The following is a 12,639-nucleotide window of genomic DNA, read 5'->3' as shown; positions in this document are numbered from 1 at the left end:
ACTGTGGCCAACAACACTGTAACTCCAACGGCCAAGAGCAACACTGGTAACTCACACTGGCCAAGACAACACTGGTAACTCACACTGGCCAAGACAACACTGGTAACTCACACTGGCCAAGACAACACTGGTAACTAACACTTGCCAAGACAACACTGGTAACTCATTGGCCAAGACAACACTGGTAACTCTCACACTGGCCAGGACAACACTGGTAACTAACACTTGCCAAGACAACACTGGTAACTCACACTGGCCAAGGCAACACTGGTAACTCACACTTGCCAAGACAACACTGGTAACTCACATTGGCCAAGACAACACTGGTAACTCACATTGGCCAAGGCAACACTGGTAACTCACACTGGCCAAGACGACACTGGTAACTCACACGTGCTAAGACAACACTGGTAACTCACACTGGCCCAGGCAACACTGGTAACTCACACTTGCCAAGACATCACTGGTAACTCACACTGGCCAAGACAACACTGGTAACTCACTGGCCAAGACAACACTGGTAACTCACACTGGCCAAGACAACACTTACACACTGGCCAAGACAACACTGTAACTCACACTGGCCAAGACAACACTGGTAACTCACACTGGCCAAGACAACACTGGTAACTCACACTGGCCAAGACAACACTGTAACTCACAATGGCCAAGGCAACACTGGTAACTCACACTGGCCAGAACAACACTGGTAACTCACACTGGCCAAGACAACACTGGTAACTCACACTGGCCAAGGCAACACTAGTAACTCACACTGGCCAAGACAACACTGGTAACTCACACTGGCCAAGGCAACACTAGTAACTCACACTGGCCAAGACAACACTGGTAACTCACACTTGCCAAGACATCACTGGTAACTCACACTGGCTAAGACAACACTGGTAACTCACACTGGCCAAGACAACACTGGTAACTCACACTGGCCAAGACAACACTGGTAACTCACACTGGCCAAGACAACACTGGTAACTCACACTGGCCAAGACAACACTGGTAACTCACACTGGCCAAGGCAACACTAGTAACTCACACTGGCCAAGACAACACTGGTAACTCACCTCCTGTACACGACACTACCACGAGAAAACTTTTATTGTAAAAAATATAAAAGTATCCGCCAGAGAACACACACACACATATAATATTGCTCGCTTTCTCATTTACATATTCGTAAGTAATCTTCCTTCTCTCGTCTTCACTTCCTTCCTTCACAGCAAGATGGTAAAGTGAGAACACGTCCAGTCAACCTAAGTTCAATATTGTCGTTGTTTCAGTGCTGTTGTTTACGTGTTTCTACAGCCAGGATCTTCAAGTACTAGATGAGGGAAAATTAGGTACAAATTCCTCTATTGTCGTCTGTAATGATTGAAACCCACTTATACTGATCTACTGAGTGAAGCAAAGTGATGGAAAATATCTGCATAAACTCGAAACGAAATTTAAAAAAAAAAATCACATTATTGGTAAACGAAAGACTGAATTTCATCTTATACGAAATATTCAGAAAAATTAAATCGTGTTGAGGTGTTTAGTAAATGATATAAAATTAAATAATGATTATTCATTAGAGCTTTATTTATTCACTCAAAATGACTCTTTAGTGAATTTTCCATTTTATTACTATTATTATTATTATTATTATTATTATTATTATTATTATTATTATTATTATTATTATTATTATTATTATTATTATTATTATTGTTATTATTATCGTTATTGTTATTATTATTATTATTATTATTATTATTATTATTGTTATTATTGTTATTATTATTATTATTATTGTTATTATTATTGTTATTATTATCGTTATTATTACTACTACTACTACTACTACTACTACTAATATTATTATTATTATTATGACTATCGTTATTATAAAAGAACCAATAACACAGTTTACTAATTATTTACTCACGTTATCATTTACTATTCAATATTTCAGAAATAACTTCATTCATTCTATTTCTACACAATTTCCCAAGAGATATATTATTATACGGTATACAGGGATAATATACTTCACACGGTGTTTATTGCCTTGGCATATATGTAGTTATTTTTATCTAAGTCTTTTTCCTAACTAAAGTTTAAGAGTTGTATGTGTTAGGATAGTGTTACAATTTATGACAGTGTAGAGACATGTGGTTCACTGCAGGCACCATGTAGCAAGCACGTGTGACCACTTGTTACTTTACCCCCCTAGTCACACACACACACACACACACACACTCACACACACTATCTGCACTGCCTCACTGCTCTCTACATTAAGGTTTGAGTCAGGTTCAGTTTGGGTTAGGTTAGGTTAGGTTAAGGATCAATTACTCAGGAAATAACTTATTCACATAAAAATATAGACTGTAGGTCTTCATGTATAATACAATGACATGTCTTCAGACCAAGAAATCATGAAACACTCAGCTACGTTAACAAAATTTACTTACAACAACTATAGAAGTTACTGCATAAAATATATCAGACATTGCCAGACCTGTGATGACGGCCTGAGACGTGACAATCAGTATTCAGTAAGTTACTACACTCAGTTGACGGTCAGATGTCATGAGGGAAGGATGCATATGGTTAATGCTGTATTAATATAGTGTTTTTTATTAATATTCCTAAATTATAATATATATAACGCTCGTTAAACTTGATATCCTATGAGGTTCTTTAAGCAGCATTTTACCTGTACTGACACTGAAGAACATTTACCTGATCTCTCGATACTACCATAGCTACACCCCCCTAGGGCACCAAAAACCTATTGTATACTTTTATTAACCAGGGGTTCTTACATTACGATTTAAGTGATACAAAAATACTCTAGAATTCATATATATATTATAGAGAATAACCTGTAATATATCTCTACACAGGTTAAGTATTTTTTTTTTGCGGGCAACAATGGAAGATATGGACCAATCAAGTGTTTCATGTCCGCGCACGTGTGGTTTTGGCTAGAATTGGATGTCAGGGAGGGGGTGTGTGTGTGTGTGTGTGTGTGTGTGTGTGTGTGTGTGTGTGTGTGTGTGTGTGTGTGTGTGTGTGTGTGTGTGTCTGTGTGTGTGTGTGTGTGTGCACTGGGAACGCTCACACACATGAATCATCCCTGGTCAATAAAACATTCATGAATATACAAGACACAAGTCATGGGAAGACCTCGAGGGAATTTGTTCTTTTTATCAGAGGAAGGATTTTTTTTTTTAAGGGGGAGAGAAGTGATGGCGTGGTGGAGATAACGGTATAGTGAATGGCGTGATGAGAGAGAGAGAGAGAGAGAGAGAGAGAGAGACCCTCAGCTGCCCATGAGGAGATCACTGACCACCTCAGCCTCACTCACTGTACACACTGATGCCGGTCACTAATATGAGTTAGTCTACTGATCATTTACTGTCTTAGAGAAAACCGTCTACTGTCCCCATGACTGTCCACTGTCTTTGAGTGACCTGTCCACTTTCCTCAAGATCGTCCACTTGCTATAGTTAAGTATGGTTGAGACTCGTCGCACTGGTCGTTCACGCGAGGTAATGTAATACCGTGGACACCAGCTACCATCATCAAGACGACCATGTACTATCGTCAAGGCCGTTTAGTGCCCCTAGAGGCTGTCCACTACCCTCGCCCCGAGTCACAAAACAGGGGACAAGTGACTCCCGGGCCACCAACAAGGCGGGGTTCTCTTTCACCACAGAAAAAGATCATTTGGAGTCACGCAGACGAAACTGTAAACGCGTCGACGCCGCCGTCTGTAGGGGACGCCTCCGCCCCAAAGTGGTGCCACATGTCCTGACAGCCTTGCGAGAGCTCCTGTACGGGTCGACCTTCAACCCCTGAGAGGTGGGGTACGAGTGGACCTTGAACTTCTGGGTAGGTGGTCGGTGGACCCTAAAGCACTCGGAGGTGGGTTTTAGGTGCCTGGCAGGGTATTTAACCCCTGGGACGTGAGTTCTGGCTGACCAGGAAGATAAACTCTGGCTTAGAGACTTAGACCCCTGGGAGAGTCTAGGTGGGACCTGAATCCTTAGAAAATGAGTTATGGTGAAAGCAAACCCCTGAAGTTGCGCTGTGTAGGTTTTGAGTCACGGGGAACTCAGAATAGTTCAAGGTTGACCTTAAACTCTAAAATTATTCTTACACTTTGGTTCTCGATAATCGGTGAACAGTGAGGTAATTTTACAACCGTAGACCCTGGAGAGTGATGGGTAGCCTGACGAGTAACTCCGGGGTGGGTACTGTAGCTTCATGTCACCTTGAATCATGGGATGGTTTATTTCTCTGTGGTAAGAGGGAGATGAAGAAAAAGGAGGTGGGGGGAAGTAGAGAGAGAGAAGGAGGAGGAGGCAGGAAGGACATCTGTCGCAATCACCTGGATATTACCCGGATAATCTCCTTGGTTATTTATCCTCGTGTATCCTCCTCACATCCAAGACCTTTTAAGTTTATTGCAAAGTTTAATACATTAAAGCTAGTTTACTGTCTCTTAATTCTCCAACTTCTTTTAATCCCGCGGATGCTTTGAATTTACTTGCACTGAAATACTCGACTCTAACATTTTTTCTGGGCACTGCATGCAACTTGTCTAAACCTGCAACTAATGAGGGAAAATAAACCTTTTTTTTTGCACTCGTTCGCTGCCACCATCAAGGCTTAAGATCTCAAAGCTTCATACGTTAGTTATTCCTTCTAACTGGAGATGTGTGAACGCGTCTAACTGGCTCCATCAAGTGATAACACACAGCATCAGCACAACACAACGGCTCTACCACAACCTCACGTGTTCTCTTATCCTTAGGAGGAACATGAAGAGTTGAAAAAACATTGAGAATCAGCGCCAGTACAGTAGAGAGGAGACGTGGCGCTACATTCCATTTCACGGGCGAGATACAAACACCTGTGCTGCTCTGACGTCACGGACTGGCTCCACCAACTCTGACATCACGGACTGGCTCCACCAACTCTGACGTCACGGACTGGCTCCACCAACACTGACGTCACGGACTGGCTCCACCAACTCTGACGTCACGGACTGGCTCCACCAACTCTGACGTCACGGACTGGCTCCACCAACTCTGACGTCACGGACTGGCTCCACCAACTCTGACATCACGGACTGGCTCCACCAACACTCATTTTACTGATTCTCTCTCACGAGGTTTGTTCATTCAAGTCAATATTATGATAGATTTAGAGATAGAAATCAAGTACTGCGTTAAATTCCCAGAGAGAACGGCGTTATAAAGACAGTGACCTGGTCTGGACAGTGACCTGGTCTAGACAGTGACCTGGTCTAGACAGTGACCTGGTCTAGACAGTGACCTGGTGGAGACAGTGACCCGGTGTAGACAGTGATCTGGTCTAACAGTGACCTGATGTAGACAGTGACCCAGTGTAGACAGTGATCTGGTCTAACAGTGACCTGATGTAGACAGTGACAAGGCATAGACTATAGACAGTGACCTGATCTAGACAGTGACCTGATCTAGACAGTGACCTGATCTAGATATTGTAAAAAAAAAAAAATAATGCAGAATTAACACTAAAGAACAGACTAACTTATACACTACACTGACCATCGTAACGATACTGTTTAGTGAGAGTATTCTGAAGACTACACTGCCTCTACCTGGATATGATAGATGACTTACTGAGAAAGATAAATAAACAACAGACTGAAATATAAGCCACAGGTAGACAGTAATTTACACCTGGTGATTGTATAGTTAAGACGGTTATTAATACGCTAATAACTATACCAAGGATACTCTCTCTCTCTCTCTCATTGCTCTTGTTATTGTCTCATACGTAAGAATAACAAGAAATAATTAAGACACTTCAGTATTACTAACTTCCTCTCGTCGTTGAACACTTTAAATACGTGTTCTTGATATTGGAGGCTTGTTGCTGTAGTCACGGCGAACTGAAGGAAGAAGAGGAAGGGTTGAGGAGGACGAAGAGGAAGGAAAGAGGAGGAAGAGATGAGGAGGAATGCAAGGGGAGGAAGAAGGCAAGGGAGGAGAAAGGGAAGAGGAGGAGAAAGGGAGGAGGAGGAGGAAAGAAAGAGGAGGAGGAAGGGGAGAAGAGACGAAAGGGAAGAAGAGAGCGAAGGGAAGAAGAGAAGGAAGGGAAGAAGAGAAGGAAGGGAAGAGTAAAAGGGAGGGGAGGGAAGAGAAGGAGGGGGAGCGGTCACCATAATTATTATGTAGTGAGGCTCCAGCAGGTCCTAACATGGGTGATGCCAGCAGCTACTGGGCCTTACTGACGCCCCCCGTCTGTAGGAGGACACGTAGACCAGGTGTGTTGAGGTGAATAACAATACGTGGTGCAGTACTTCAATCACAGGTGATGTCATGGGGGACCTCACGTGTTGTATTAATAATCATCACGCGGAGTATTGCAGTACCCTGGAGACACCGCGTGATGATGTGTGTGTTTGTGTGTGTGTGTGTGTGTGTGTGTGTGTGCGTGCGTACGTGTGATCTATCAGTATTAACAGCATCATCAGATATGGTCTCTTACCAAGAGTAATATCTTCCTGCCTATAAATAACCTTAAGTTATATTTACTCTACATGAACTTTCCTGTGACTACAACGTCTGCCCACCTGTAGTTAACGTGAGGTCTCTCTCTCTTTATGAGTGAACGTCCGCTTTCCTGTACCTGAGGTAGATTATCTCTCTCTCGCAGGTGAACGAGGCCTTCGAAATCCTGAAGCGACGGACGTGCAGTAACCCCAACCAGCGGATGCCAAAGGTGGAGATTCTGAGGAACGCCATCGAGTACATAGAGTCCCTGGAGGACCTGTTGCACGGGACGCCCTCCCCGGGGGCCAGCGACCCCGACCACCCCGCCGACACCCCGTGCACCGCCTCCCACTACCTGGTAAGACACACACACACGCTCTGGTTTACATAAGTGTCCCTCCGTCCATGTGAAATTTTACTGACTATTAGTTATTGACGATTGATTTTGGCTGGTAGACGTCTTCACCTCGACCTCCTGTATTCTTCAATGTTATTAAGAATTTACTCATCTCCTCACACAACAAACATGGCGGGTCATTTAACCATATTACCAATAAGTTACTCCAGCCGGCCAGCGTTTATGGAGTCCACCAAGTTTAGTGTTTCAAGAAGTATTGTCTAAGAGTCTCTCAACAGAAGACAGCTGTTGTTTATGTTGTCTGTTATATAAGGAGCATAAATACTGCTCTTGGAGAATTTACTGAACAAAATCTGAATGAAAATGCGTATGTGTGTGTGTGTGTGTGTGTGTGTGTGTGTGTGTGTGTGTGTGCGCTCACAGACAAACATACAAATACTCACAAGCCAGGTGACAATAAAAAACCACTCAGTTACGCTTCGCTAAATGACAAAACTACAACAAGTAACACGAAACAGTTTACGAACGATCTATCTCGCTTCACACACACACACACACACACACACACACACACACACACACACACACACACACACACACACACACACACACACACACACACACACACACACACACACACACACACACACACACACACACACACACACCACCCTTGACCCTAAAACACGAATGAGGGAAAAACTCGCCCCACACCTGTGCACAAGGCAAACGCTCTGGGGCTAATTTCGTGGGGTTTTTCCTGAACGGTTTGGCATCAAGTGAGATTTCGTGTCATCGTGACTTATTGGACATATCGCCCACAGAATCTGCCGAGTTATCTAGAATCCCGAGTTTATGTTAAGATAGATTCTAAGGAAGAGACACAGAGACTCACTTCTTCCCGGCTGTGTATCGGAGACATTTATCAAGAGGGAGAAGTCTATCACACATAATAGAACACAGTCTATCAAGGAGATCTGTGCCATCTTATCACCAATCCCGTGTACCAAGAAACCGCGAGGTATAACACTTGTCACAAAGTCACCACCAGCAAAGCGTTTGGTGTCTTAAGTTGCACCAGTATGTTATGGTGGTTATCACATTCATCTGGTAATATAGAGTCCCCGGGTTCGACTCACCATAAGGCTGTGTATGATAAACCCACCAGACGGAGGTGTAAAAACAATGACTCCTGATTCACGTAGGTGCTGCTGCCGTGAACTGACTTGTAGAGTAAATGTCCTCTGTGTGTCCAGTAAGCCAGGGCTCGTGGTCACAGGAGGCCGACACTCCTACTAGACCGAGACATAACTCCACCTTAACACACACTACTACAGTATATAGACAATTCCTCTAAGAAACGTAATAAATATTTATATGGCAGCGAGAAGCAAGAGTTTGGGATATAAACCATGGAGGTTGTCCCAGCACCATCCACTACGTCATCTGGATATAATAAATGTTGAAGGTGATCTGTGAGACTCTGCCAAGATGCAGGTGGGGGAGAGAGAGAGAGAGAGAGAGAGAGAGAGAGAGAGAGTGAGTGATGTTGGCAGTGATAGGGACGATGGTGACGATGACAGGGATAGTGAGGATATTGAGTATCAAAGGTGATTTAGTCGTAGTGACGAGTGAGGTTTGGGAACTAGTGAGTAACCTTGGTTGATGTATGTATGCGAAAGGCTTAATGACTCTGGGTGATTAAGTCAACTGTGTAGACTCAGTGGACCAGTAAGGTTAGGAAATGGCCACCATGGAGCATAGTGTTTCCCCGGAAGGTTGACAGGACGCAGCCAGAGGATTAAGACTCTAGTGTTTGGACTCAGCGGACTGGGTGAGAGGAGCTGCTGTACCGTCCTCAGTCCGCTGGTGGTCTGAGCTGTCGAGTGACCACAATAAATGTTCTTTTTCCAACCTAACCTAACCTAACCTAACCTCACCAAACCTAACCTAACCTAACCTAACCGACCTAACCTAAGCCTAACCTAACCTAAACCTAAACCTAACCTAACCTAAACCTAACCTAACCTAACCACTTTTTCTGATGACATACTGATAGAAAAATATGAATGTTGCAAATTATTTTATTGTTTTGTATTTTATTTATAAAAAAATATGAGTGAACAATATCGATTAATATAATACTTTAAGCAGGGAAGAGTGTGTGTGTGTGTGTGTGTGTGTGTGTGTGTGTGTGTGTGTGTGTGTGTGTGTGTGTGTGTGTGTGTGTGTGTGTGTGTGTGTACATCCATATTACACAGCAGATGCCATAGATAATAAAAGGAATAATTGACTATACAAGGAGATGTAACATAAATGAAGAGGAAGAGGAAGAGGAGGAGGAAGAAGACGGGGAGGAGGAGGAGGAGGAAGAAGAGGAGGAGGAGGAGTTACGGCAGGCGGGTGATGAAGTGTACTCCGCCACCTTCATATTTTGTTGCCGGATAAATAGAAGGTTTATAATGGTCTTGAGTGAGGAAAAATTTATAATTAAGGATGGGGCAGGGAGGGGGAGGGAGGGGGAGGGGGGGTTGGTGATGTATGTGGTGGTGGTACACGTGTGTGAGGAGAGAGAGAGAGAGAGAGAGAGAGAGAGAGAGAGAGAGAGATACTGTACATTCATAAAGATAAAAAAAAGATACAATTAGGCAAAAAAGAAACAGTAGTAAAATATATGAGAATTCTGATTAAAAGTTAAATAAAAATAAAAAAAAGATTAAAAACATCACATAAATAGGAAAAAAAATGGAATGGAAGTAAAACAAAAACAAAACGGAGAGCAAATACAAACAGTAAAACAGACGAAGTAGAAATAACACTTAACAAGGCGGAAAAAACACAAACAAAACCCCAGAGAAAAACAAACACGAATAATAAAAAATAACAAAACACAACACAATACGGGGGAAAAACAGATTCAGAACAGAGACGACACACACGTAACTCACACACACACAAAAAAACATCACAGGAGAGAATGAGAAGCACGAGGAATGAAAAGATCTTAAAGAAATGAAACAATATGGTACAGGAGGCTGAACGGGTCCATGCAGCAGAGGTGAGCCGAGCGGGGTGATGGTCCCCCGTCTAGCGCCTCGGGTCTGCTCTACTGCTGGTCGGCACACAGGTGGAGAGAGTGAATTTGGCAGACACAACCAAAACAGTCTAGACGATACCTCCTCGTGACTCCTGTGGGGTATTTTAGCGGTGACTTCCCTCCCTACAACACAGTGTTAGAGAAAGAGAGAGTTTGTGAGTCCTTTTTCTCATTGTAAGGAGGGGGAGAGGAGGGAGAGGGGTGGGGGGGCAGGTAAGGAGGGTGGGCAGGTAAGAAGAGGGGGGGGAGGCAAGAGAGAGGAGAACTGATCTGAGAGAAGGACATTCCGTCTTTCTGAGGTACAAAGTTGACAAGACCCTCTGAAGGTGTCCTCCCTACACACGCCGCTACTGGGACCTCAAGAAAAATGTTACTTTGTCTCAAAACCAAATGAAGAAAATTGTTTACATGTGTTGAAGGTTGTTGGAGAGAGAGAGAGAGAGAGAGAGAGAGAGAGAGAGAGAGAGAGAGAGAGAGAGAGAGAGAGAGAGAGACTACTGACCTCATAAAGCTTCACCTGATACAACAGAACGACGAGTTAAGCAGGAGGACATACATAGCCTATTCCATTTTAAGATCCCTTCCACTGGTCCGATAAAGACGTTAACTAGCTGTGCCGAGTAGTACTAATAACTCTCAGGGGGGGGGGGGGTAAATGAGACACATGAATAATGAACTTAAAGACAATTCCCGTTTAAAAAGCAGCTGAACTTATTTCCCAGTTAGCTGAGCAGATGGGGAGGGAGTGAAACAGTGGTGAGTCAGCTCGAGTTTATAGAGCCGATTAAGGATAATTAGTTGATTGAGAAAACGTGTAGCTGTGAGTTATTCTTGTGTGTGTGTGTGTGTGTGTGTGTGTGTGTCATCACCAGAACAAAAGAGGATCACACAACACAGGAGTATCAACACCCAAACGCTGTGACGACCCTAAGGATATCAAACTCGTTACTTACATCAAAAGTCTGAGAGAGGGAATGGTGTTAAAAAAAAGGACAGGTTGTTGTGTGATCTCAGGCGTATATCATCGTGCTGTTGTCAACCTCAGAACATCTACTGAAGACATTTGATCAGATGAAGTCAATGTTAATCACAATAAGAAGGTAAAGTTTTTGACCTCTCCCACTCAGAACATAAAGACCATCACTAACTCAAGTCTCAGTAAGGATTCTCTCAGTTTATCTTTTAATATTCATGTGGGTGTTGACCATGTGTGTGTGTGTGTGTGTGTGTGTGTGTGTGTGGGCACCGCAGAAGCACGATCACAACACCACAGCCCAATATTCAACACACCTCCCACTCCGCGGACTTAATTTTCGCTGTTTTATGAGTCACTTTAATAACCCGCCAATTTAAGAGACGGTAAATACCTCACAGTTATCAAGAGCGGGGCAAGTTACTTCACGAGGTGCGCGAGTGAGGAGTGTAGAGTGAGATATAGGTGTGAGTGAGTGAGTGAGTGAGTGAGTGAGTGAGTGAGTGACAATGAAAAAAGGAAAATTATGAGAGTAAATAAAAGAATTCTACATACATACATACATACATACATACATACATACATACATACATACATACATACATACATAGAGATATTCACTATTTAGGCAAGTGTGTACCCTCGTTCTGCTACACCTCCACCTTTCACTTGGCACCGGTGGAGGTAGTTTTTAAAGGCCCGTCATTTTGCGTTACCTTCCCCCTCATCACCGCTTTCATCAGGCGTGGGTCTCTCTCCCTCTCTCTATTCTACCCTCTTCCCCCTCCCACCTAACCCTCGTGTTCTTCCCATGTGGCAGAAAATGAACCACAATTCTCTTTTCTTCATTCTCTTCTTTTTCTTCTTCTTTCTCTCTATCTATCTCTCTCCTTTCTTACTCTGCTTCGTCCTTACCTTCTTCCTCCCTCTCATTTACTCCACCTCTTCCTTTAATCCCCCTCTCCTCGTCCCTATTCCTTCCCCCCCTCCCACCCTCCAATCGACTCCTTCACATTCATCCTCTCTCCCCAACCTTTCTTTCTCTCATCGATTCCTTCTTTTACCTTCTTCCTCCCTCTCTCTTTTCATTCTCTCAGGTGAGTGCCTCGGGGAGGAAGGTGAGAGAGGAGAGGGAGGGGAGGGGAGGGGAGGGTAGGGGTAGGAGGAGGGAAGGGGGATAATAAGGTGAGACGCCTCCTTGCTCCTCCACACTCACCCAATGTCTCACGCGTTAATTCTTGTGTCAAAGGAAACTCGTCACCCGTCGTTTTTATAACTACCGACTTTTTTTTTTCTTCTCACACCTTCCATCCCCTAAACCTAACCTAACCTAACCTCCACTATCCATCTACCATCCCCCTTCCCTCTCTCACTTTACTCCCCCCCTACGCCCCTCGGGAGACGTGGGGAGAGGAAGGGGGAGAGGGGAGGGAGGGGAGGGAGGGAGGTGTGGCAGGCAATAGGGCGTAGCTAAAGAGGCTGTGAAATTTAGATGACAGGTGAACGAAGGTGTTAAGGTACGTGGTGCTGGTCGCCTCCTGTGTGGGTCTTTGCCTTCGTCTTCGCCTTCTTCGTCTGTGGATTGCTATGCTGTGCTGTGCTTGCCAGGATGTTTGTCGTCAGCGTCTTCGTCGTATTATTGCGTTCTTTTTTTTTT

At 43.9% G+C, this 12,639-nt stretch overlaps 1 protein-coding gene across 1 annotated transcript in view; it reads left to right on the top strand.

The window, feature by feature from the left end:
- LOC121856238 (transcription factor SUM-1-like) overlaps window positions 1-12,639 on the top strand; it is an 83,492-nt gene that overhangs the window by 11,684 nt on the left and 59,169 nt on the right. Inside the window, exon 2 of the mRNA XM_042351613.1 lies at window positions 6,718-6,912. Within this exon, the coding sequence (XP_042207547.1) occupies window positions 6,718-6,912 (195 nt within the window). The remainder of the gene's footprint in view (window positions 1-6,717; window positions 6,913-12,639) is intronic.

This window comes from Homarus americanus, unplaced genomic scaffold (genome assembly GCF_018991925.1).
Source record: "Homarus americanus isolate GMGI-L3 unplaced genomic scaffold, GMGI_Hamer_2.0 scaffold1024, whole genome shotgun sequence".
NCBI classification, from domain to species: Eukaryota; Metazoa; Arthropoda; class Malacostraca; order Decapoda; family Nephropidae; genus Homarus; species Homarus americanus.
The sequence above is the reverse complement of the archived record's forward strand: the minus strand, read 5'-3'. Positions and strand labels throughout refer to the sequence as shown.